At 34.4% G+C, this 27,889-nt stretch overlaps 1 protein-coding gene across 1 annotated transcript in view; it reads left to right on the top strand.

The window, feature by feature from the left end:
- The window catches only part of AGO1 (protein argonaute-1), a 322,424-nt gene that overhangs the window by 121,915 nt on the left and 172,620 nt on the right, over nucleotides 1-27,889 (top strand). The window contains exons 6-7 of the mRNA XM_090405013.1: nucleotides 15,395-15,478; nucleotides 25,650-25,713. Of these exons, the coding sequence (XP_090261139.1) occupies nucleotides 15,395-15,478; nucleotides 25,650-25,713 (148 nt within the window). The remainder of the gene's footprint in view (nucleotides 1-15,394; nucleotides 15,479-25,649; nucleotides 25,714-27,889) is intronic.

Here is a 27,889-nt window from a genome sequence, read left to right on the forward strand (position 1 = left end):
GAAGATGTGATTGTGGAGGAAGATCTGGGTGATTATTCTGATGTTTTATAGTGGCAGTAACACACAGTACAGTTTTATAATAAAGTTTAAAAATTAAAATGACAGTATAATTATTACGGTTAAGTTCCTAACCCCTATAACTCTGTTGATTTAATGTATCGACTTATCCGATTCGACTTACGTCCTGCCGGATGGAACGGAACCTGGACGTAAGTCGAGGGATGACTGTATATATATAATAATGATAAATAAATAAAATAAAAAAAAAGGGAGAGGGGAGGACAAGTTCAAACTTGGTCTTATAACCAGAAAATTCCATGCAGCAGAGGAGGCAAGATCTACTTTTAACTTCATTATCCTTTCATTACAAACATGAAAGACAGTAAAAGGCAATCATACAAGGAGTGGTCACTGGCAAAAATACAAAGAAAAATAAAGGAAGAATTTATCTCAAATCTGACGTGCATTTTTGCAGTCTCAAATGGAGTAAGTAGGATTTTTTTCTTCTGGAAACTGAAGTTCTTCCTCCCACAAAAGAGGAAACCAGCTGGAGAACATATGCAATTAACATATAAAAGTAAATCTGTTGGGCAGAATGGGTAGAAATGAATGAATTGTATAGTATAGCATGGTGAGTCCTGGAACTCCATGGAGGTGCTAAGTAATAGTAATGACTTATACAAAGCCACAACAGAGAAACTGAATTCAGCAATTACAATCCACAAGATGCATTTCAAAAGTATTCTCATGTATGAATGCATGCATGCACGATGCTTTGAGTGTGAGTGACCTTGAAATACATTGTCTTGTTTATTTCCACATCTCTACACCTCATCTCTCAATGCTACAAGGTTTTCATGCATGGTGAAACAACTGTAAATGTGAGTACTGTACACTGTTGAGCATGAAAAAAAAACCCATGATGGCAGAATTGAAATTAATGAGCCAGAAACTGCAACTGCTGAAAAACACCCAAGTAGATCAGAGAAAAATTGGTAAATAAGTCAGAACTCTCTAAAATTAAAACTGAACTTTGGTCAATCAAATCATTAGAATTGGGTTACAATAAGTTGTCCACACATTGGGTGCTATGTCAGTTGACTAACAAAATGAAATAGACAACTGGATGTTTGTTGCTTCAATTTTATGAAAGGAAACGAACACTTTTCTTCACTAAATTGTGAATGGGGAGGAAAAGGAGGCCACATTATGATCCTGAAATGAAAATTCAGTATATGGAACATCATTGCTCTACCTCACCATAGGCCAAGTAGTTCAAAAGTTAACCTTCCACCAGAAAATACATGCTGCCTTTTGTGACCAAATACGGCATCCAACAGTAATGTATGGTGAAAGGAACGATAATAAATTTGTAAAGTGGAAAGCAAGAGAAAACTGAATCAACAAATTAATCCTGTTTGTACCAAACAGCCAGTGCTTTTGCTACATTACATATACAGTGCTAGTGCTTTTGCCACATTACATTTGCATGTTCAGTTTAATGGCTATTGAAGAGATCAGATTTGAAGTTATGGAATATCCTTCTAATAGCTTGGACCTGGTTTCACTAGACTTTTGGTTATTTGATAAACTGAAGATACATCTTATGGATATCCATTTTGAAAATGGTGAACAAGTCAAAGCAGAAGGGAGAAATAATTGCAAAAAAAAAAAAAACCAAACACCTGAAGATTTATTATGGGCTTTGTTATGGGAGGGATAAAATGTATTCAAAGGGAAGGAGATTATGTCAAGAAAACTAGTCCCCCCCGCACACTGACATCTCTTTTGGGTAGGATGCTATTGCAGCAGAGATCACCCAGACTAACATTAAAAGGAAGCATTGCAAATAAAATGTGAAAATAATTAATGGAATTTAAATGTAAATGGCAATAGCTGCTTTTCAAATTGAAATTCTACAGTATTAGTTGCTGCTTATTAAACACTACAACTGATAAGTATTACAGAATTATATGATATTTCACTTTAATACTTTCTTCCTCATTTGCTTTGTTAGTTCCTTAGTGCACATACCATATCTTTATGTTCCTGAAGATGGCAATGTGACATTGCAGAAATATAGAAGTGATTCATTAAAGTTATCTTTAATTAATATACTTTATATGCGTTGTTAATTCCGTAAATTAATTACCAGTTATGTCTAACCAATGTATAAGTCTTACTACTAGAATCATGATCATCCACGGAGATGCAATCGCACGAAAGGCCCGTCAATACGGCAAATTGAGGTTGAAGATATCGAGGCAAATAAATCGTCTGACGTTCCTAAAATGCTGCCGGGATAACAAAGTGATCCCCAACTGTGTCAAATTGAAGCACCGTTTTACTTCCGAGAAAGCTCTACGCATTTATAACCGCACTAGCTTCGCCCTGTTAAGAGAACAAATTACTGCGACGCACGTTCTCCTTGCCGACGAAAACAAAACCTTACGGGCGCTAGAGGAAGAGCTTTCGAACACACTCGGCCTTGATCTATGGTCTATACTTCATGACTTCTCATGCACATCGGCAAGAAAGGAATTCGAAAAAATACGTAGTCGGCACGTGAAAAAATACGAAAACCTGACAAAGACTTCTACTTCTCTACCCCAGCCACCACTTAACACAGTAGTCAACCTCTCGTTGGCAGTTTTAAAGCCTGAAGCACTCGCCGCACTTTCACGTGGTCACAATTTCGCCCTAGCTCCTAAAAGGATACCTGCTGAAGAAATCATGATCCAAATAGAGCGTGGAATTCGCAACCTGCCTAACCATATCGCCAACAACGTGAGACTGGATGTAGTCGGTGTTCTCACTAAAGCCAAACCTCCAAAATCCAACTTATCCAAAAACGAATATACAGCCCTACAAGAATTAAAAAACAACAAAAAAATAGTAATCACCAAAGCTGATAAGGGAAGCGCCACTGTGGTACTCAATCAAAAAGACTATAAAGGTAAGCTAAATTCTTTAATACGAGACCGTACTACTTACCTCCCCATTGAATATAATCCGACCAGCTCTCAGATTAGAACTATCCACAGACTACTTAAGAAAGTCACTTCTTGGCCTGTGGAATGCACCAACAAACTTAAACCTTATAACTCTAGACCCCCCCGATTATATGGACTCCCAAAAATACATAAACAAAATGTGCCATTGCGTCCCATAGTGGATGGCATTGATTCCCCCACATATAAATTAGCCAAACATTTAGCCAAAACGCTCACACACTACACTGGCAACACACCATCACACATAAAAAACTCGGCCCACTTTAAAGCCAGTATAGAAAACCTCACACTCCAACACACTGACATAATGGTCAGTTTTGACGTCTCCTCCCTATTCACTAATGTCCCACTCAAAGAAACCCTTGAGCTCATCCAAGCCAAGTTTCCTCCCGATATCTCAGCCCTATTTCAGTTCACAATGAACTCAGGCTATTTCGTTTGGCAAGGAAAGTTCTACAAACAGAAGGGACAGCCATGGGTTCACCACTTTCCCCACCCTTGGCCAATTTCTTTATGGAGACATTTGAAGAGAAAGCCTTAAACTCCGCCCCACAAAAACCCACTATTTGGCTTCGTTATGTGGATGATGTGTTTGCTATTTGGCCACATGGCTCAGACACACTCCACTCCTTCCTAACACACTTAAACAACCAACATCCCAGAGTCCAGTTCACCTTAGAAAAAGAGGAAAATAACACCCTCCCCTTCCTAGACACTTTAATCACCCGCCAGCTTGATGGATCTTTGGTTTTCTCTGTTTACAGAAAACCCATCCACACTGGCAGATACATTCACCAGCAATCCCCCCCCCCCCCTCACAACAATATGGGGTGATAAAAACACTATATAACAGGGCAAAATTAATCTGCTCAGATGACAAGGCCCTGACTATGGAACTAAACCACATCCTCAACACTTTCTTAGCCAATGGCTATAACCCCCAAAAAATCCAAAAAATACTAAAACCTGTAAACCACAACCCCCTCCCCCCCTCCACAATAAAGACTACACCAAGTTTATCACTATCCCCTACATCCAGCGCACCTCTGAAAAAATAACTAATATCCTCAAAAAATATGACCTTACTTCCTGTTACAGACCATATAAAAAGTTGGCATCCCTTATCCGCTCTACCAAAGACCAACCACTTCCCCTAGACCTACCTGGTGTATACCAGGTCCCTTGCAGCTGCAAATTGTCCTACTTTGGCCAAACAGGCAGAACAACAAATATCAGGATTTCAGAACACCAAGACTACATCCGGTTTCACCAGTACAGCCGCTCTGGGCTGGCAGACCATGCCTTAGATACCCACCATAAAATTCGTTGGAAGAAAACAAAAATAATCCATCGCAGCAAGTTTAAATACGAAAGATTATTCAAAGAATCTTCAGCAGCTCTAAAAAATGTTCCTAACCTCAACAAATTTGGGTGCATGGAACTGCCCCAAATTTGGGAGACTTTCATTATGAGAACTTCAGCCCAACTGCCAAGACTACCAAATTAGCCCGCAAGAGGGCACCATTAGGACTTTAGGAACAAAATTAGTTTCTTACTTTCTTCCTCATTTGCTTTGTTAGTTCCTTAGTGCACATACCATATCTTTATGTTCCTGAAGATGGCAATGTGACATTGCCGAAATATAGAAGTGATTCATTAAAGTTATCTTTAATTAATATACTTTATATGCGTTGTTAATTCCGTAAATTAATTACCAGTTATGTCTAACCAATGTATAAGTCTTACTACTACAACTATTTATGGACAGTTTTTAGTGAAGATGGTAAATTAAATATGGAAATGGACAACAGAATAACCAAAGCTTATGCTGTTCTGAGTCAGCTGAATAAATTTGTATGGAATATGAGAGAAATTAGTCAAAATACTTAACTAGCTGTAATTTTACCATATGGATTTTAACCAGTTTTGATTTATGGATCTGAGAACTAGATTAAAAATAAGTTATCAAGATGGAAGACCAAGTCCTGAAGAAAACACTGATTGATTCAGCCAGAGAGGTGTGGTGAGGTTGTCTGCAAGGATATAAAAATCAGAACTCCATGGTGGACACAGGAAGTTAAAGAGGTAGTGAAGGAAAAGAAGAAAGCATGTCAAAAGTTCCTGGAAAATAAGTCGGCTTGTGCTCTTAGAGAGTACAGAGACAAATGTACTCTCTGAGAGCACAAGCTAAACACTATGTAAAACTCCCTCCCATGACTAGCTAAACAAAAGTCATGGGAGGACTTTGGCAAGAACATAGAAAATAAATATCAAGAAGGTGGTAAGATATTCTGGAGGTTGTTTAAGAAGCTTAGAAATGGAGAAAAGAGTGCTGTAAAAGGAGTTAGAGATGATAATGGTGACATGAAAACAGGAGAAAAAGATATCCTTGAAGTATGAAGTAATTACTTCGAAAAATTGCTAAATGAAACAAGCAGTGATGACAGCACACAGTGGTAAAAAACACAGACCAAGCATGCAGTCAGGAATGCATATCCATACTTGAAGTAGAAAAAGCCATCAAAAGTGTGAAATGTGTAAAGACAGCAAGAGTAGATGATATTCGACCAGAAATGCTCAAGTATGAAGGTATAAAAGTCTTACAGTGGCTGCACTGCATAGTTCAGAAGGCCTGGACAGAGGGACGAATTCCCGATGATTGGTGTAGAGCTCTCATAGTACCCATATATAAAAAGGGAAATAAAACTGAATGTGAGAATTACAGAGGTATTTCCCTACTGAGTGTTCCTGGCAAGATCTATACAAGTATACTTGAGAAACAGTTGAGAAGAATTGGGAAGAAAAGCTTGGTGAAGAACAAGCTGGATTCAGGCCAAATAGAGGTTGTCAGGATCAGATCTTCACTTTATGACAAATAGTTGAGAAAGCATGGGAATATAACAAAGATATGTATTTAAGTTTTGTTGATTTGGAAAAGCATATCACAAGGTGCCAAGAGAGAAGCTATTCAATACGCTGCAGTTATATGGTGTCAATGGGGCATTATATCAAGCAATACTTAGTCTTAGTTTGAGTTGTAAGTCTTAGTCTTAATTTAAGTCTTAGTCTTAATTCTTAAGTTTTGTTGATTTGGAAAAGCATATCACAAGGTGCCAAGAGAGAAGCTATTCAATACGCTGCAGTTATATGGTGTCAATGGGGCATTATATCAAGCAATACTTAGTCTTAATTTGAGTTGTAAGTCAGCAGTTAGAATTGAAGTACAGGAAGGTGGTTTAATGTTAAATCTGGTTTCAGACAAGGATGTACATTATCCCCTCTGTTATTATCTATATGGATCACATTATGAAGGAAAGTGGTGTTAAACCTGATATCAAAATTGAAGATGTTAATCTCATCTCTTTACTCTAAGCAGATGATGTTATACTTCTAAATAAATCTGCTACAAATCTGCAAGATTCTCTTACTAAATTGAATAACTGTTGTAACAGATATGGTATGAAAGTCAGCAAAGACAATGAAAATAGGCAGAAACATTGAAAATATCAACTGCATTGTGAATGGAGAACCTAAGAACAAGTACAACATTTCAGCTACTTAGGCATCAATTTTTAGTGAAGACGTAAATTAAAAATGGAAATAGACAACAGAATCAACAAAGCTGGTATGGTACGAAGTCAACTGAATAAAATTATATGAAATAAGAGAGAAATTAGCCAAAATACTAAATTAGCTGTATACAAGAGTGTTCAAACCAATTTTAACTTATGGGTCTGAGAGCTGGGTCAGAAGTAAAATACTTGACTAAAGACTGCAGATATGAGAGTCCTGTGAAAGATTAGTGGCATGAGCAGATGGCTTCAATGGTGATATCATATTAAAAACGCTTATATTAGGAAAGAACATGTCAGCATCCAGGAATGCATTAGCAGAGCTAATCTCAGGTGGTATGGTCACTTAAACAGAATGTGAGAGGAAAGATTAGCAAAACAGTGTTCTCTGCCAGGTTAGCAGGAAAAAGATTGATATTCTTTTTCTCTCTTGGTGTTCCTTATACTCAGAGGAACACCAAGATATAGGTGGATTGATACAGTAAAAAGTGCCTAGACAGAAATATAAGATCTGATAATATTGGAGTCTTGACAGGTAACAGACTGATTTGGAGGAAAATTAGTAATTAATGATGTCAATTTTTCATGTAGTACTATCATATCCTGTACACCTCTTGTGGATATAAACCAGGAATTTGATGATGATGATGGGAGACCACCGATATGAGAGTTCTGAAAAAAATTAGTGGAGTGAATGACTGATATCAGTGGTGGAATCATATTTAAAATGAAGGTATTATATATTTTTTTTATTTATTTTTTATGTTGTTCCTATGCATGAAAGGTTATTTGTGAACCTATAGTACATTTTGTACTGTGGATGGGCGGTTAGGAATTTTGTGTTTCTATTTTTTGCCAATTTTTTATATATTTTTTTGTATTTTTCATTTATTATTTTTTATATCATCTGGAAATCCTGCTCTAGAAATCAAACATGGAACTTTTCCAAGCAACTTCAGGCTTCCAATAAGTGGAAATTAGAAAGCAACTTGATTTTGGTATTCAGGAATGCATGAGCAATCTCAGGTGGTATGGTCACTTAAGCAGAATGAGAGCAGAAAGGTCAGCAAAGCAAATTTTTGATGGCAGGAAAGAGGCCTAGAGGAAAGCAGTGATTTAGGTGGATTAATTCAGTTACAAGTGTCTTAAAAGAAAAGAAAATATATCATATGATAATATTGGAGTCCTGGGAGATAATAGGCTAATTTGGATGAAAATTGTGAATAGGAAGATCCTGTACATTTCCTTGAGATACATATATCAGGAAATTTGATGTGTTCCCCCTCGTCTTACTCACACATGACTTTCCCTTAATAAACCAGAGTCTCCCAAAGTAGATTCTCAATCCATTTCTGTATGTGAGCTATCACCAAATTTTCCAGTATCTTAACTACCACTCAGGAGGTACTGATATATAATAGATATTCCAGTTTTTGCAGCACTCTTGTACAGTAGGATTGCCATTAAATACACAGGAGTAGAAACTTCCCTGTGCTGAGATTTCAGCTTTATATCCATCTCAAGTGTATAGAATGTATTTTCTTTCCAGTTCTGCTGAACACTCTCTTAGCATCTATGATAAAACCCATCAGCCTGTATAGATGAATTCTTATTTAGTTTATGCAGCAACACTAGCACCTTCTCCTCCTCCTTATACACCTGATCTTGTTTCTCAGCATAGCATTGCACTCCATATCAGTTACTCCAGGTTGAAAGCTCTTAGCAATGGTAGCACTCTTTAGCTGAACAATCTCTTCTGCATCTACCAACTGCATATCATCTACATTCACAGTTATTCTTTCTCAACCATTCTTTCCTTTACTTATAGCATAATAATATAATCTTTTTAGGTTATTATGGGCATGCAGAACCAGTTTCTTTTTAAATTCATACTTAGTTTTCTGTACAATACTTGTAACTTTTCTTCCTGAGCTTTTAATTTTCATAACTGATGTTATTCTTATTCATAGTATTTCTTCTACAAAATCTTTTTCTTGAGAACTGGCTTAATAAAATTGCACATCCATTCCACATTGATCTTGTTTATTCTTTGGACTCTTAAGGATACATTCTGATACTGCACCATTTAAGTATTTTTTTAATGCTTTTCATGCACTACTGATCCATCAAGCAATTGGTACCATGGGAGCCTAGTTTTCTCCTCAGTTGGTTGTAATTTCCTGCTTTGTAATTCATCTTGTAACCTTTTCTGAGTGGGTCATCCATATACTTAGCCACTTTCCAAGTCAGTACAGCATGATCACTGTCAGCAGCCAGTAGTAGAACAGCCACGTTTTTAACTGCAGTCCTCTCTGACACTATAATCAGTTACAACACTAAGTTCCATCAGTCATGTATACTGCTTGAAGAAGTTATCTTGCAATAATCTCATGAGGTTTCTTTGTCATCCAATTAATGTTCAGGTCTTCATAATTTATCATTTGACATCCATTATGCTAATTTGGAATCCAGTTCGTTAGTATGGTGGTCCATCGCTCATCTTCTCTTCTGGATAGATGTCTGGCCCATTTCCATTTTAGTCGCTTTTGGTGAAGAATGATGTAAGTGATATGAGTCTGGCTTCTTAGTCAGGTTTTTTGCTTCTTATCTTTTGTTAGAGACAATTTCACAACCATATGTGATGTCTGGAAGTAAACACTGGTTAAATGTCTTCCTTTTTAAACAGAGTGGGACATTATTGTTCTGAAATATGCTTTTCAGTTTTCTGCATGCACTCCAGGCCAGTTGAACTCTTTTATTTATTTCCTTTTGGAGTCCATAGTTTAAATCATTTTGAGTCCATAGTTTAGATCAATGAGATGACCTAAGTATGTATATGAAGAGGCCGTTTGCAAGAAATTGTTTTCTATTATTATGTTTTTTTGGTGTTACATAATTATTAAACGTGATTTTAGTTTTTTCTCTGTTTATTTTTAGACCGACTTTTCTGCTTTCATGATAGAGGTGTTCTGGAGTGTTTGTAAAAATTATGATATCATCTACATATCTTAGGTATGTTAAGTTTCTGTTATTAATTTTTATACCAAGGTTTGTCCAGTTTATATAATTAAATATTTTTTGAAGGACTGCTGTAAAGATTTTGTGTGATAGTCTCCTTGTCAGACACCTTTTTCAATCAATATTTTATTGCTACTTGTGTGAAGTTGGATTGTGCTGTTGCCGTGTGGTATATTTCCTGGAGGAGGTCCATATATATTCTCCAGCAACTCCCTGATTCTGGAGTACTTTGATTATTGTATTAGTTTTGATGGAATCAAATGCTTTTTCATAATCAATGATTTCATAACCTCTCTATTGATTATGAAATCAAAATTTCATAATCAACAGAGAGGCAATTGGTATTCTTCTGCTTTTTCTATTATTTGTTTTGCTGCATGAATGTGATCATTTGTGTTAAAGCCTTTACAGAATCCTGCTTGTTCTGCTGGTTGCTTTGAGTTAGAAGAGGGACTCAAACTTGACTTGAGAATTTTGTACAGATTAGAGAGAATACTAATTGGTCTATAGTTCATTACTTCTTCTTTGTCTCCTTTTTTAAATGACAGTATCAGTCTAGAATTTTTCTAGTTTTCTGGTATCTTCCCCTCTTCTAAGCATAGATTTACTAAGTTTGTGACATGGTGAATTATGTTGCTTCCTCCCCATTTAATTAATTCGGTCTTCACCAGGAGTTCTTTAGAACTTCTGGTGAAGGTCTTTAGAGTTCTTTATAAAATTCTTCTAGTCTGCTTAGGATTTGTTCTTGGTTCCTTATTGTAGTTCCATTCTTATCTTTTATTGCAGTTATTTGACTTTTACCAACTGATAAATGTTTTCTTAGTATTTTCATATTTTTATTGTTTTCAGTTGTTTCTTTTATTTTTGTAGTGTTATAAGACCTTATTTTATTTCTCATCTTTTTCCTTATTGTTTTGCTTAGTTCTGCATATTCTATTTTTAGAAGTTTGCATTATGAGTTTATCGTGATTTATTTATTTTTATAGGTACTTCATGGTGTTGCTCTACTGAACTGGCCACTCTCATTCCTCTGCCTGTAATCACGTGAGAATACACACAGTCACTGTTTTTGTCTTGTTTCATATTTCGTCTCTTTTTTAGTAGTTGTAAGGTTTTTCTCTGAAAGTTTATGGTCTGTTTGTTGTTTGTTGCTTTTGAATTCATTAGCTGCTGAGATTATTACTTCTGTTAGGTTTTTGCTTATTTTATTTATGTCTTATTCAAATATATTTATTAAGTCTAGTTTTTGATTGAGTTTTTCTTCGTTATCCTTCTTGTTTTCAATAGGTTTTAAGTCAAAACTTCTTGTTTTTTTGTTGTTTAGCCATTTTATTCTTTCCAATTTGGGATTTATTTTAATTTTGTCTCTCACTAGTTGGTTGATCACTTCCTGTTTTTACTTGATTTAGTACTGAGGTATCCTGAACTATTTCTTTATTATTACACAGTATATAAGCTGGCCTAGTTGGCCGAGTGGTTAGCGTATCTTGACCAACTGTTTTACTACAATTATTGGGCTCATCTCTGGTGGGAAAAAAAAAAAAAAAAAACTTTACTACATCAGAGGTAGAGTCCTGTTATTATCTATTAGGTTACAAAACTAAATTAGGCTGGAGAGCAACATGTTTATATATATATATATATATAAACTAGGAATTAGGAGTAAATAACCAAGTTTATAAAATTACTTGGTAACTCTAATATACATTATTCCCAAGGTAAAAAAATTTATTTACATCTATATCTCCTCCAGAGATTATTCAAAATAAAAACACCTTTTAGCAACCTGCATAGGTAAAGTTGATAAGACTCTGTATTACTAAAACCTTGGTATTTAGGGTCTAGCTACTAACTGAGGAGACCTCAAAAAAGGTTGAAACTGGTCTGGGTAGTGACCCCACCCATAATGTATTGCAGTATACATCTCTTAGTGAGATGTGCTTTACATTATGGAAAATACTAAGAATAGTGATCAGAGCTTTACCCAACTTTACAATGAGTTGCACCACCTTTAGACTTGAACTATGTTTCAGGTGCAAACTTAACTGTTTGCTTACTTGGGATTAGGAGTAAATAACCAAGTTTATAAATTTACTTGGTAACCCCTAATATACGTTATTCCCAAGGTAAAAAAAATTATTTACACATATATATGTGTGTGTGTGTGTGTGTGTGTGTGTGTGTGTATAAATGTAAAATGAACTTATTTGGGAAAGCTTCTCCCACTGCATCATGCTCTTGCCTCCATATGTGGTTTTGATCAGAATAGTCATATCCAGTGTTTGCTCATTTTGGCCATGGACTTTATGGCCTTTTTTTCTTCTTGGCATTGTAGTGGAGGGGTTGTGGCCTAATCTCCCATGCAGGCCACATAACATCTTGGGAGATGCATTTTATAGCTTTCTGCCAGCTCTTTGCTCAGTATCAACTTCACCATGGCTCATTATGACACCATGTTTCCCAGGGGATCCATGTGGAGGCATGATACTAAGACTTCCTAGGTATGGCCCTCTGGACTTCACCAAAATATTGGCACTGCCATCTATATCAGTTCCATCAGGGTTTTTGCTGTGTTGTAGGTTCTCAGCCCACCACGGAAATCCATCCCAGGCTTAACTATGCTCAACATGCTACAAGCAACTGATGGCTAGTCAGCCAAGATCCTGGTCTAATCCTCCCCTTTGTAGCCTACTTGGTTCATTTGGATAAGTTGCAGATCTCTTGGTAAACAAGGCCGAGGACATCCTAAAAGAAGGTGGAGTGATGAATTGTCAAATTTTGTTGGGAAAAATTGGTCAACCATTGCCATGAATAGAGAATAGGCCTTTCTCTGGATGAGACTTTCATCCAGCAGTGGACAGAAAATGGCTGAAAAGAAGAAGATGATGCTAATTTGGCAATGCATTTAATCTTTTTCTGCAAATTGATCCATTAGGTCTGTAACAACATTCCACCATGTACTGTTATTTCATTGTGTTTATGCTCTGCCTCACAACGAGTATGAAACCAGCTAGTTTCATACTCATTGTTGCATGGAACATTGTTACTAACGTTGCATCCAGCATCCTTGATAGCATTAGCAGCCCATCCGTCTCCTATCCTGTTTCTTTCCTAAAAATGCCATTTACACTCAACTCTAGTTATCTTCTTCCGAAACTCAGGTCTCACTAATGCCAATTGTCTGAGGTCACAACTTATTCACCAAGACAAAATTCAACCTCTTTATTTCCTGATACTCTTGGCATTTGTATTACAGCATAATAAGTTACTTTGTATATATTCATCTTTGTAGCCTACTTGGTTCATTTGGATAAGTTGCAGATCTCTTGGTAAGTGCCTCTTATATACAGATATCCTTGCATACACCTGTTAAATCTGAACTCGACAAGTACACAATTGTCCTTTCATTACATTCACCTCCCTTACTATGTATATTCATGTCTATCACAATTACATAATGCAGCCACTCTTAGGTACAGATAATTACCATTCTTCTTGACATAATCTAGTTTCTCTCACTCTCTATTGTTAGATCTCTTACCAATAAGTAATGTTGCCAGACTACTGATACCAAATGCATTGAAGTACAAGCCATTCCTATTATATAAATCCATTCTCCATCAAACTCATACTTCACATGCCAAAAAACTTGCAGCCATTCCTTCTGTACAACCTGTGTATCAAATTGTTTTCCATCACAGCTCTTCTCCTTAATTCAGTATTATATCTGGGTAACAAACTAACAATTTTTACTCTTCACTCTCACTCACTTCTTCCAGCAATCCTTTCATGTCTTTTCTCATGCTGTATTTATTGTTAGTTGAAACTGTTTGTATGTATTAAAGCTACTCTCTATCTTTTCTTTTCTCCATAGCATTTGTAACTTTTTTCTTGTTCCTGAATAACTTAAAATAGTAATTATGCAATCATTTGCATGTATTTTAAATAAATCGCCATGCCATATTACATCTTTTTTTTTATATTCACTCTTGCTTACCTGATTATCATTATTCAGTGGTATCTTACATATGTTGGTACTTTAATCCCTCCCCCTTTTCTGTTCTTCTCTAAACACTTAACTTTTTTGAATTCTTGTGCTATTTCTCTAATAATTTGTTTGTCTTGAAACATCAAAAGTTTATGTTCTACATTCTCATCTGTATTAGTACTGACATCTTTTTGTTCAGTAGGGTAAACTTTTTGTACTTCAGTATCCAAATTAGCCTTTGCTTTTGTTCTTTAATTTTTGAAAAAAAAGTTTCTCCTGTGCAACTTTCACAATTCAGCACATTGCCATTTTCTTTTCCCCAAAATAAAAATAAGAAAATGTTTTATTTTATGTCATTACTGTTCAACCATTTACAACTGGTGTCGCTATCATCTCATGATGCGTAGAGATCTATTAATTAGGTAGAATCTTCATGCATGTTCAGAAGAGATTCTAGCCAGCATTACAGTTTCATATAATATAAGCATATGATGATATGATATTCAGAATATAATCATTTTGTTTTTGGAAAACAATAAATTTTTCATTACTTTTATACTAACTTTCATATTTTTTATTCTCTTTAGAATTGTCAGTATTGCTCACACAGAATACAACCAAGTTATTCTAGTTTAATTAATTCATTTCAATTAATTTGAAATCTTTAGATTTCAAATCAAACGTTACTTTTTTGGTTTGTTTTGCAATTGTGATTATAATAATCATAATATATATAATAATAAATGAATAAAACTGAAGATAAATATATCCTAGATGTCTGGAGTAATTACTTTGAATAACTTTAAAATGAAATGAGCAATAACAGAACCATAGTAGAAAATTTTCAAGTGAAATGCAAATAGGAGTACATATCAATACTTGAGATAGAAAAAGCTGTCAAAAACTCGAAATGCGGAAAGGCAGCTGGAGTAGATGATATTCGATCATAAATGATCAAATAGAAAGCATGAAAGCAGCTACACTGCATAATTCAGAGGGCCTGGTCAGAAGGTTGAATTCCAGATTGGAGTAGTAGAGCTCTCATAGTTGAATGTGAGAATTGCAGAGGAATTTTTCTACTAAGTGTTCCAGGTAAGATTATGCAAGCATACTTGAAAAGAGGCTGAGAAAAATTGTGGAAGAGAAACTGGGAGAAGAACAAGCTGGATTCAGGCCAAATAGAGGTTGTCGGGAATCAGATTTTCACTTTACAATGAGTTAAGTGATCCAGTTAAGTATCGACATGATAATGTACTATATTGTGCAAGGGACTGTGATGACATCGTTTGAGGAAATGGAGATGCAAAAATTATAACAAATGCAGAAACTTAACTAGTACTTTGCAGAACACTTAGAATATAATGTTAGTCAATATTCCCACCTTTGTTGTGGGAACTGACTAACATGTTGGTAGAAGGAATTGACAAAAAATCCTGTTCTTTTTCATCAACCACAACAGAATTGTGGCCAGATATGAAAGAATAGACATTTTATTAAAACTGTAGGAAGCCACTCTGTTGCAAGGAAAAACTGACTTAGGGTTATCATCATTCCTACAAAAAAATAAAAAGAATAATATTGAATTCCATTAATAAACTGCTTATACAATATTCAGTAAAATTTTTAAGCACAAAAAATTTTTCTTAACAATTTGAGCTGCATATCTTTCTATGCTTTTTAAAGTTCAGCATTTATAATTATGTTGCACAATACATAATTATAATTATATATAATAATGTCATTTCAGTGAACTACTTTTTGTTTATTAAACATGAATATTTTAAATTAAAACTTGTGTTTAGGTTCCCGCTACAACTAGAAAATGGACAGACAGTGGAGTGTACAGTAGCTAAATACTTTTTAGACAAGTACAAGATGAAATTAAGGTAAATTTTTTTTCTCCCAATAATTTATTAAATCATCAAAATAAAGTAATGATGTTGTTAGTCTTTCCTTTCTCCAGCTAAAGTTGTATACATTTTAGTCCTTAATCTGTCTGCTGTGCTCATGTCACTTACCATGTGATATTTTTATGTATTGAAATATATGAAATGTTTTTACATCATAATTAGTGATCATTCCTACAAAATATAATGTTCAAAAATAAATGTAACATTATTTCATCATCATCAAATTCCTGATATTTACCCTCAGGGAATGTACAGTAGAATTATAATTGTAAAATGATGGTATAGCATGACATTATTTTTAACATTATAATAATGTCACTTTTGAAACTTTTACTATAACAAATACCTTTTAAAACAAACTCACTCACTATAACTAACAAACTAAGTCTTAAGTAAACTTCTAAAGGCACATAGGATGTATTATCCACTATGGAAAAACTGTTCCTGTGGTCCCTGTGAGTTATTTCTAGTGAGAATCAGTTGTATCATAGTCAGTTATTCTTTAGATGGTAGGTGATTTTTAATTATCCATTGTGAGAGCAGGATTATATAACCTTCATCCAATCCACAGTGCTAATGCTGTATAGGTTTACCACCTTTTATGGGGGGGGGATTGTAATATATGTATATACAATCCTAGTAACAAACCATTAGATAAGTAGAAAGGCTTACATGTTAGCAGTTCATGTTGAGATTTTTCATTTTGTGGTTTAATTCCCTAATAACATAAGACTAATAAGAGAATAAATAATATATTTTTTTACTTAGTTCCTGACATTTTGCTGATTTTCTTTAGAATACAAACAGGTTGGTGCAGATGCAAAGAAATTAATAGTGGGAATAGTTTAAAATTGTAATGGTCAATATAAAGAACCGAAATCTTAATTGGTACCATCTATTGTTGATACTGAGAGAGAGAGAGTATTCATTTGATCTTAAAATAACTATCTCCCAGATTTTTGGCAATCAATACAGTCATGCTCATGAATTATAAAGAGTTTTATAATAACTGAAAGATTGCTAAATAATTGTTAAGCAATAACAGAACAATAGTAGAAAATATTTAAGTAAAATGCAATCAGTAATATATATATATCATTACTTGAGGTAGAAAAAGCCATCAGAAACCCAATGTGTAGATAATTTACCCTATTTAATGGAGTAAATGATATTCAATCTAAATGCTGATATGTGGATGTATCCCAGTTTTACAGGGTTACACTGCATAATTAAAAAGGCCTTGTTAGAAGATTGAGTACCGGATACTATGAGTGGAACTCATTTAGCAGCTATTCAAAAAAAAAAAGGGGGGGGAGGATAAAATGAAATGGGAGAATTAGAGGAATTTCCCTACTACATTTTAAATAAAATTTATGCAAGCATACTTAAGAAATATCAGAGTAGAGATGCTTGGGTAGGAACAAGGTGTCTTTTCAAACCAAATAAAAGAGGAATAATGAGAATATAAAAAAAAAAAAAAAAAATCTGTATTTATGTTTGTTGATTGTATGGTTTAAATGGGACATTGTACATTCTCTCTCTCTCTCTCTATCTTTCCTTGTATGTTAGGCTCAGTGGCCTTTCACAGCCAAGTAACTTGGATTCTGGGTAACCTGATTAATGCTTTGATAGGGTGGCTAATCTTATAATATATTGTAACTATCAGTTCTTCTGGCCAGTTTTGTTTGTGTTTTTCTTGCCAGTTTGTCTGTACATGATGAAATTTAACTTCTGGAAAGAAAAATCCTTGATAAAGGTTCTTCGCATCCTGGACAGAATTAAAACCCCCCAGATCTTTCCAGCTGGGGACATCATTAAAACATGACTAAAATACTTGTGTGCGTGGCCCGTACTTAATTTGTATGTCTGCAGGAAGTTCTGGAATGGAAGGAAATGGTTTTATGTAAAAGCTGATATTAAAATGTATCATTTTAATATCAGCTTTAATGTCACTGTTCTTCATAATTTACATGGGTAACATTTATGAAGAAAAGTGACATTAAAGCTAATATTAAAATCAAAGATATTCAACTGACTCCTTAATGGGATTTCCACCTTGATGTGGTAAGGAGACTTGCTTGCATAAATGGCCTCAACAGTTATGCCAACACTAACTAAGCTACTGGTAGGGGCTCCCTAGCTGGACAGGTTGAGAGGTAGGTGCCAGACTAAGACCATGGTCCTGGTCCAGACTAAGACCCTGGTCCTCCAGGTTGGGGGGGGGGGGGTTGTGTAAGGCTTTTTTGTTTCAGTCATTTTTTGACTGAAACAAAAAAGACAAAAATTGGATCTCCCCAGTTTTTGTCTTTTTTGTTTCAGTCAACCCTATTATGTCGATCTGGTACTTATCCAATTCCTCAGCCAGCTTCATTTCTTTGCCATTCAGGCTTGTTATGTTGATAGTACTGATCTTGAATTCTGGTGATGTTGAGTTGGGACATGTGTTTCAGGATTTGTTCCAGTAGCTGACTTATTGCAGTTTGCCCTGGTTCTCTGGCAAAAACAACAGGGTCCTTGTTTAACTGGGTGATTTCCCCAGCAGGCATTAAATTCTGTCATTTTGTACCATCATTTTATTTGCGGTTTAAGCCAATAAGAATACAGTTTGGTCGGCTAAATTCTCAGCCCATCCTTGTTTGTTCAGTATTCTGGTAGATACCTAATGGGGTGTACCACGAGAAGGTGAGGATTGGACATTAGGTCAGAACCTCTGGTTGTTTATCTGCATTCCTTTAAAGGCTATGTGGAGGTCTCCTCTCATTTATACAGCTTTGACCTTAATCATCTTAACTTTTAACATTAAACTTTTAATTCCATTATCACTATCATTGATAAAAATTAATGAATGACAATGGATCCAGTATTCATCCACTGCATAACCTCACTAGTTATCAGTGTAGTCAGCATAATCATTCAGTATCACACTTCATTGTCTCTCTTAATGATTCTTGTAACCACTTCATTGCCTTCTTCTTAATGCTGTATTTCTCATCATTATCAAAATCCTGATATGTATCCGAGGTTTACAGGATATTATGATAGTACTACGTGAAAAAATTCCATTATTACTATCTTCCTATCAACAATTTTCCTGCAAATTAATGTTTTCTGTCTTCTAAGCCACTTTAATACTTCTAAATAAATCTGCTACAAGTCTGCAAGATTCCCTGACTAAATTGAATAACTGTTGTAATAGATATCGTAATGAAGGTCAGCAATAAAAAGACAAAAACAATGAAAATAGGCAGAATTGTTGAAAATTTCAACTGCATTGTGAATGGAGAACCTGTAGAACAAGTAAAACATTTCAGCTACTTAGACACGATTTTTAGTGAGGATGGTAAATTAAATATGGAAATAGACAACAGAATCAACAAAGCTGGTATGGTAGGAAGTCAATTGAATAAATTCATATGGAATAAGAGAGAAAGTCAGAACACTAAATTAGTTATATACAAGACAGTGTTCAAACCAGTTTTTACTTATGGATCTGAGAGCTGGGTCAGAAGTAAAACACTTGACCAAAGACTAGAGACCGCAGATATGAGAGTCCTGAGAAAGATTAGAGGCATGAACAGATGGCATCATGGCAATATCATATTACAAATGAGGATATTAGGAAAGAACTTGACATTGTCAGCATCCAGGAATGCGTTAGCAGAGCTAATCTCAGGTGGTATGGTCACTTAAACAAAATGGGCGAGGAAAGATTAGCAAAACAAGTGTTCTCTGCCAGTTTGACAGGAAAACAACCCAGAGGAAAACCAAGATACAGGTGGATTGATACGGTACAAAGTACCTTAGATTATAGAAATATAAGATTCAGTTGACTTTCTACCATACCAGCTTTGCTAATTCTGCTGTCTATTTCCATATTTAATCTGCTATCTTCACTAAAAATTGAGCCTAAATAACCGAAAGGCTTTTCCTTATTCTGTGGGTTCTCCAGATTCAGAATGCAGTCGATGTTTTCAGTATTTCTGCCTATTTTCATTGTGTTTGTCTTTTTATTGCTGATTGTCATAGCAGATTTATCACACTAGTTATTCAATTTAGTCAGAGAATCTTGCAGACTTGTACTAGATTTATTTAGGAACATGACATCAGCATTAAGTAAAGAGCTGAGATTAATATCTTGAATCATTCTGATTCAAGTTTGGCTGATGTAAAGTGGACCGTATAAATGAAAAGCTGTAGTGGTAATGGATAGGCTGACTATGAGAGGAAAATAGACTGCTTTAACAGGTTATCTCCATCTATCAAGAAATTAGTTATAATGCTACAAAAACAAAGAATTAAATAACCTGCTGGATGAAGTTGTTAGTTGGGATCAAAATACTTTGGATAAGTTATGCACTCATTTTGGAAAAACTCCTCGTTTGTATGGTCTCCCAAAAATTCATAAAGAAGGTTATCCAGTATGACCCATCATGAATTGTTAAATTGGATAAATGGGATAAATTGGGACTCTCTCACCTATAGAATTGCTAAATTTCTTTCGCGTTTATTAACTGTTCATATCAGACAATCCAGATCATTCATCATGAATTCCATACATTTTCTTGAGAAAGTCAATGATATTCGAATATAAGTTGAATTTTTAGAGCTTTGACATTTATTCTCCATTTACCAACATTCCGTTATCTGACATTTTTAATTTACTATATGATGATTACCCTCCTCATATTGTGAAGATTTTTGAATTTGTTATAGAAACAGGATATTTCAGCTGGAAACAAGATTTATAGACAGGTTGAAGGCACAGCCCTCTGTTTCCACCTTTGCAAACTATCTATTGAACTATCTGGAAGATACCTTGGTCTCATCCATTCATCCCCAACCCTCTCATTGGTTTAATTATGTTGATGATGTTTTTTCTGTTTGACCTCATTCTGAAAATGAACTTACGACTTTCCTACAATGGATCAGTAGCCTTCATCTGCGCATTCAGTTCACCATGGAAAAAGAAAATGCTGGTAGTTTACGATTCTTGGACATCCTTCTTACTGGCACAGCCTCTAGGAATTTGTCAGCCAGTGTTTATTGGAAACCTACCTTTACTAGCAGATACATTCATCAAAAGTCTGCTCATCACACCTCTCAAAAGATTGGTGTTATCAATTATTAATATCTAATTAATAGAGCACATAACATATGCTCCTCTCCCTCAGGCTTACAAGAACTTTTCACTATCAGAACTTGAATGGAATTTAATGATTACAACCATCATCAATCCAGCAGATAATTGACTCCTATGTTCCAACTCCTAAGGATTCTTCAACAGATCCCAGGGTTCCAATATGTTATATTTCTGGTATCTCTGAACCTATTGGTAGAATTTTGAAGTATCACATTATTCCCACATTTTCCTATCAACTAAATTTCTTGTCTGTTACCATCTACAAAAGACAAACTGTCACTTATCATTAGCTGGTGTTTACAAGATACCTCGTGAATGTAATTACATATCCAAGGTAGACAGGCTGTTCTGTGGGAAAAAAAAATTAATGAACATCAGTATTATATTGAGTACATGAAACCTCAAAGTTTGTTCTGGCACAACATAGTATTGACACTAAACACCGTATCTCTTGGGATGAAGCTCGTCTTCTCCATATAAGCAGTTTTAAATATGAACGCCTTTTCAAAGAAAGTTGCAGAGCCCTTTTATATCAGCCAAACCTGGATTGGAATGATTCTCTCTCTCTCTCTCCCCCCCTGCTCCAAAAAAAAAAAGTTGGGAGAGTCTCATTTTATGTAAACATCAAAAATTGTTTTAATATTGTGTTCTAGCACATGGCAACTGTTTTTAATTGATGAACTTGATTGTTCTATGTACCTTCTATTCCCATTTCTTTGATTTACTTGTTTCTATGCACTGATGAAAAGGGATAATGTACATCCTTGTCGAACACCAGATTTAATGTCAAACCGTAATAAATTTAGTTTAATCCTTTATCCCAGTGAGAGTAAACAAAGTTTGTGCCTGAAAATATCTTCAGGACTGAATATAGTGTTGCACTATCTTACCTGGGTAAGTAGTGCAACACCAGGGCAACTCGTAGCAAAGGTGGAGCAAGCTACCAACACTCCTATCCCAGTATCTCCCATAATGCAAAACACATATCCTTGTGGATATGTATACTGTTATGCATTAAGGGATTGGCCACTACCCAGACTAGTTTCGACCTTTATTGAGGTCTCTTCAATGGTGTTGCACTACTGAAGATATTTTCAGGCGCAAACTTTGTTTGCTCTCGCTGGGATAAAGATTAAACTAAATTTATTATAGTCTAACCTAGTGAAAAATAAACTTTCAACATCTTTCTCTAAATCCAGAGTAATATAATATAAAAAGGTGGTAAACCTTTTGGCAACTCCTATAGGTAAAGATGACCTTGCTACTGCTTCTGCCTGGTATCTCCAACTCTGGGCCTGGCTCCCACTGAAGAGACCTCAATAAAGGTCAAAACTAGTCTGGGTAGTGACCAATCCCTTAATGCATAACAGTATACATATCCACAAGGAGATGTGTTTTTCATTATGGGAGATGCTGGGATAGGGGGTGTTGGTAGCTTGCTCCACCTTTGCTACGAGTTGCCCTGGTGTTGCACTACTTACCCAGGTAAGATAGTGCAACACTATATTCAGTCCTGAAGATATTTTCAGTTGCAAACTTTGTTTGCTCTCACTGGGATAAAGGATTAAACTAAATTTATTATAGTCTAACCTAGCGAAAAATGAACTTTCAATGTCAAACCGTCTTCCATCAATTCTAGCTGCTGACTTACAATTCAAATATAGACTGTGTATTGTTAGCTATAATGTCCATTTACACCCTATAACTGTAGTATTTTGAACAGCTTTTCTTTGGCACCTTGTCATATGTCTTTTCAGATTTACAAAATTTACAAGTCCTTGTTATATTCCCATGATTCCTCAACTATTTGTCTTAAAGTGAAAATCTGATCCTGGATTTGGCCTGAATCCAGCTTGTGGTTCTCCAAGCTTCTCATCCACAATTTTTTTTTGGGGGTGGGGGTGGGGGGGTTATCAAGCATGCTTACATAAAACTTACCAGGAACACTTAGTCGGGAAATACCTTTAATTCTCACATTCAGTTTTGTTTTCCTTTTTTTTTTAATAGAGATGTACTATGAGAGCTCTACTCCAATCATCTGGAATTTGACCTTCTAACCAAGCCTTCTGAATTATACCATATAACCACTGTAAAACTTTTATACCTTCATAATTGAGCATTTCTTATCAAATATCATCTACTCCATCTACCCTTACACATTCCAGGTTTTTGATGACTTTTTCCACTTGAATTTCTGATTGCATTCCTGTTGAGTTTTCTACAGGAATGCAATCAGAACCATTGTTGCTTCTTGTTTCATTTAGCAGTCTTTCAAAGTAATTTTTCCAGACATCTCTAGAATCTTTGTCTTTAATTTTCATGTCACCTTTATCATCTTTGATTCATTTTACAGTACTCTTTCCGCCATATCAATTTTTTTTTTTCAATAATTTCCAAAATATTTTGACACTTTGCTATATTTCTCTGATTTGTGAATGAGTGTTCTCTATAGTATCAAATGCTTTGCTAAAATCCAAATAAAGGATGTTAAAACTATGGTATGTGTCCAGAGGTTTCTGATGCAAGCTGCTGGGTCAGCTGTGGATCCTGAATGGTGGAATCTATACTGGTGGTTGCTACTTAATTAGTGGGCCTCTAAGTAATGGAGCAGTTGGCTAATGATCACTTTCTCTTTAATTTTGGAGAGGACAGAGGTGAAATCAATTGGTCTGTAGTTTGATGGTAGATTTCTATTGCCTTTTTTTGGAATAGGATGGATATGAGATTGCTTCCATACATTGAGATAAATACCAGATATATATAATAAATTACAGAGAGATGATGCTGGACAGGCGTTAGCTCTTCAGCACATTTGAGAACAATTGAAGATATGTAATCAGGACCAGAAGACTTTTTAGTATCCAAGTTATTTAGTAGTTTTCTGATGTCTTTTTTCCTAAAAACTATAGGAGGCATACGGTGCTTGAATTCTGGTATGACAGAAGGTATGAGCTACTCCGTATGGTAGGACTTAAATGCAGTCCATTGTTACTAAATCCTTTCTTTAAAAAAAAAAACTTTTTTTTTTTTTTCATCCTTACAGAAATTTTACACTGCTTTAAGCAGAGTTTTTCTAATCTTAATTTTTTCTTTCTCTGGCATAATACCTGGAAGAATATCGGTTAGTTAGATGTCCAAACCGAGTCCTCTACTCTTCTTAATGAGATTATCATAATTATTTGATTTAATTCTTTGTTAGTGATGTTATCATTTGTGCTAATATGGATTACTATGCTTTATCATACATCACAAATAATCCAATCTGTCATAATTCCTTATGCTTGGTAAAAACATATCCTAGTCCTCCCCCACCTGTCTTCTCTTTGCATAATATATTTTAATTACTACTAATTTGTTAGTTGATTTGTTAAACTGGTATTGGCAGGCCTGTTAACTGACTGCTTCTCCTCCCAAAGCAAAGTTTTCATTATATTTCTCTTCTCATAGAATAGTCACTGTAGTTTGTATGATTTCTACTACTACTGCTATTATTTTAAACTGTTTCAATTTGTTCCTTATTTTTTTTTCTATAAACTTTGTACATGTATAAACTGCTTCCCTATCTTCATTCATACTGGAAATCTTATTAAATGATTTTCAGCATCATACACCCTGTTTTAAAGTAGATGGCCAAGTAAAAAATAAACAAACCACTCCTAATTTACCCAATTCAGTATTGGCTTTGTTTAGTTCTCATTGCCAGTATTTATTTTCCTGCCTAAATTTAACTGTAATTTGAGTGAAACTAGTTCCACCAATACCATCCTGTTGTGGTATGATGATAATGTTGTACACTGTTTGTAATAAAAGAATTATTTGCATAAAGATAAAATCCTATCACTTTTTGTGATATCTTGGTATCTCTTGACATCGTCATTTACTCCTAAATAAATCTACTACAACTTACAACTCCTTTGGATGTTCTAACTAAATTGAATAAATGCTATAACAAATTTACTGGGAAAATCAATTAGATAGGCACATGAAAACATCAAGTGTATTCTCAGTGGCAGTCTTGTAGAAAAAGAGCAGATTGTGTTGTCTTTACAATTTTTAGTGAAGATGACAAATTAAATATGGAAATAAACAATAGATACAGTAGCAAAACTGGTATGGTGAGAAGCCAGTTGAATAAATTTTGATGGAATAAAAAAGAAAGTAGACAAAATGCTAAGACAGTGTTCAAACCAGTTATAACTTAAGGACACCCATTGGGTTAAAAATAAAACAGTTGGTCAGTGACTATGAAATTTCTGAGAAAAATTACAGGAGTGAACAGATAGTATCAATTGTGATGTCATCAGAAAGGAACTTGACATTGTTAATGTTGAAGAATGTGTGAGCAGATCTATTCTAAGGAGATATAGTCACTTAAACCAAATAGGAACAGTAAAAAGGTAAGCAAAATAGGGATTTAGTGCCAGGTTGGTAGGAAAAATCTAGAGGAAGACCAAGATCTATGTGGATTGATGCAGTTAATAGTGCCTCAGAAGACTGAAATGTAAGTGCTTATGATGTTGTGTACCTGATGACTAACAGATTAATTTGGAAGTGTTGATAGTGAGTAATGATGTAAGCTTAATTATATATTAGAATAGGAATTAATCATGATAATTCGTATAATTAGAATCTCTTGTTCTACTTTTGTAAATTTTACAGGAATGGTTAATGTACAAGATATTCAAAGACATTGCCATTGAATATTATGTCGGATTTTTGAATATGATGCTGCATAACATAAGCTTTGCAATTTTTATATTAAAGATTACATTACATGCAGGTTACTAATACACAATTATATGCTATCCTGTTATTTTTTGTTCATTAATCGAAATTTGTTAACTAGAAAATTTACTAAATATACATCTAAAGTACAATCATGGTGTGTTTTTCAAAATTTAATTTCTGTCTAGAAATGGAAAAATTACAAGTGAAATTTTTAAATGCAAATAAGGGATGGCAGTGGCACTTTGATTGACTAACTTTTCTTTTTTTCTTTCTTTCTAGGTATCCACATTTACCCTGCTTACAAGTTGGACAGGAACATAAACATACTTACTTACCTTTAGAAGTAAGTGACTATCATCTGTAATTTAAAATATTCGTTTTGTTTCACATGACTGCATATACTCATGATAGATTTTTTTTTTTCCCCCTCTGTTCAGTTTTTAGGTATATTCATGAGTAAATAGTATTTAAAAATATTATCATCTTTGTCAGTCTGTTCAGTTCTTTGAAATCAAATGATCTGATTTACCTAAATATACACTTCATACATTTTTCACTGTACCATTGATACATACCTTCACAGTGCACGCAATGATGCATATAGTGGAATTACTCTTTGGTGCCAGTGATTTTAATTGCTCCCTTGAGTTACTGTGTTCAGCAAGTGTAATCTTGCGCTAACCTCAGGATGTTAATCATACCAAAGGGATGTAATTTTGCACCTTAACACCAGGAAGGAAGGAAGGAATGAATGTGCCTGCACTATTGAACTACATGCATACATTTCTGAAATTATAATTGCAACAATTTTCTATATTGTGATTTTTAATAATTAAATTTAGAAGTAAAAGAAACATTCCAATAGAACAATATTCTATTAGATAACATTGTATGTTACAGGAAAGAAATCTAACAGTTAGTTAGCAGAATATATGGATTATACAAATAAATGGCATATTTAGAGCAATTTCTGTGATTGTAATCATGGTTGTTTAATTAATAACTGCAGTTTATTAATTAAATTAATAACTGTATATACATTATTTACAATAATGTAGTGACGTAAATGAAATATGACTTGTGCTGAATTTGATAATGTATTTCAAAGTTAACAATATGCACTAATCTTTATTCCATTTTGTGGCATTTTATGATGTATTAATTCACTTAAACATCTTTACACAATTTGTAAATACATTTTATTATTAATTATTAGATTAGTGTGATTAATGTAATTATATCAATAATTAATTATATTAACAAGTAATAATTACATCAATTACTTATTAGATTAATTATAAACATTACAATAATTAACAATTGTAACGTTATGTAAAGAAAAAGAATTAACAATATTTTAATTTCATTATCAGCAGAAACCTTTCAGGACATTCAGCCTAACCATTTAAGTAAAGAAAAAAAAAAGTCCCTGGTGGGGAACATTTTAGTTTGAATATTTCACAAAAAAATCAGAGTGAACTTACTTTATTGAATCATTGGAACTTAAATTGTTTGTAAACATTTTCTGTCCTGATATTAAAATCATCAACTTAATGAGAAGCTTTTCAGTTTTGTTACTGATATATATATATCTTCACTGCCACAAATAAACTGGCCTCTGTGCCATTTGTAATACCCAGCTGCTTTTTTGTGATATATTTGGACATGATAAAAACAGTTCATAAATGTGAAAGAAAAGAGGAAAAACAGAAGTGAGCAATGGAGATATGTGGCTAAAAAAAAAAATCCTTTCATAAAACAAAGAAAGAATATTAATTCTGGGTTTTTTCTCTTCTTCTTCTTCTTCCTCCTCCTATCATGGAATATAGGCCATGTGGCCTGTTCCGGTCTCATGCCATCTCTTTCTTGGTCTTCCGATTCTTCTTTTTCCACTTATTTTGTATCTGTATAATATTTTTGGTAGTCTGCTGTTGTCCATTCGATTTAAATGTTCTAGCCATTTTTGTTTATACTGTCTTATGTAGTAATTAATTGGTTTGATTTTTAGGGATTGTAAGATTTCTTCATTTGTTTTGTGGTCTCACTTGGTATATCCAGCTGTTTTTCTGAGGAACTTCATTTCTGCTGTTTGAATTCGTTTTTCATCTTTCCTTTTCATGGTCCATGTTTCGCTTCCGTATAGTAGAGTTGGTTTTGACAAGACATTATATAGTCTGATTCTAGTGTGTTTTTGTACCAGGGATGGCTTAAATATACTATTTATTATGCCATTTACTTTGACAAAGTTTGATATTTTTGTGTTTATGTCTTTTTCTTCTTCGTATGATAGATCACATCCCAAGTATCTGAAAGTGTTTACTTGTTCTAGTATTTTATTATCTATCACTATTTTACTTCTTATTGGGTTTTCTCCTTTGAATGCCATTATTTTTGTTTTTTTCTTTGGATATTGTCATATTATATTGCTTTGAGATATCATTTAATGATTTTAATGATCTTTGTAAGTCATCTTCTGAAAAAGTTGAAAATTTCTGTTTTATTTCCTTTTTCTTTTATTC

The sequence above is a fragment of the Typopeltis vanoorti genome, chromosome 15 (assembly GCF_054136105.1).
Source record: "Typopeltis vanoorti isolate ZY-2024b chromosome 15, IOZ_Tvanoo_1.0, whole genome shotgun sequence".
In the NCBI taxonomy this organism is placed as follows: domain Eukaryota; kingdom Metazoa; phylum Arthropoda; class Arachnida; order Uropygi; family Thelyphonidae; genus Typopeltis; species Typopeltis vanoorti.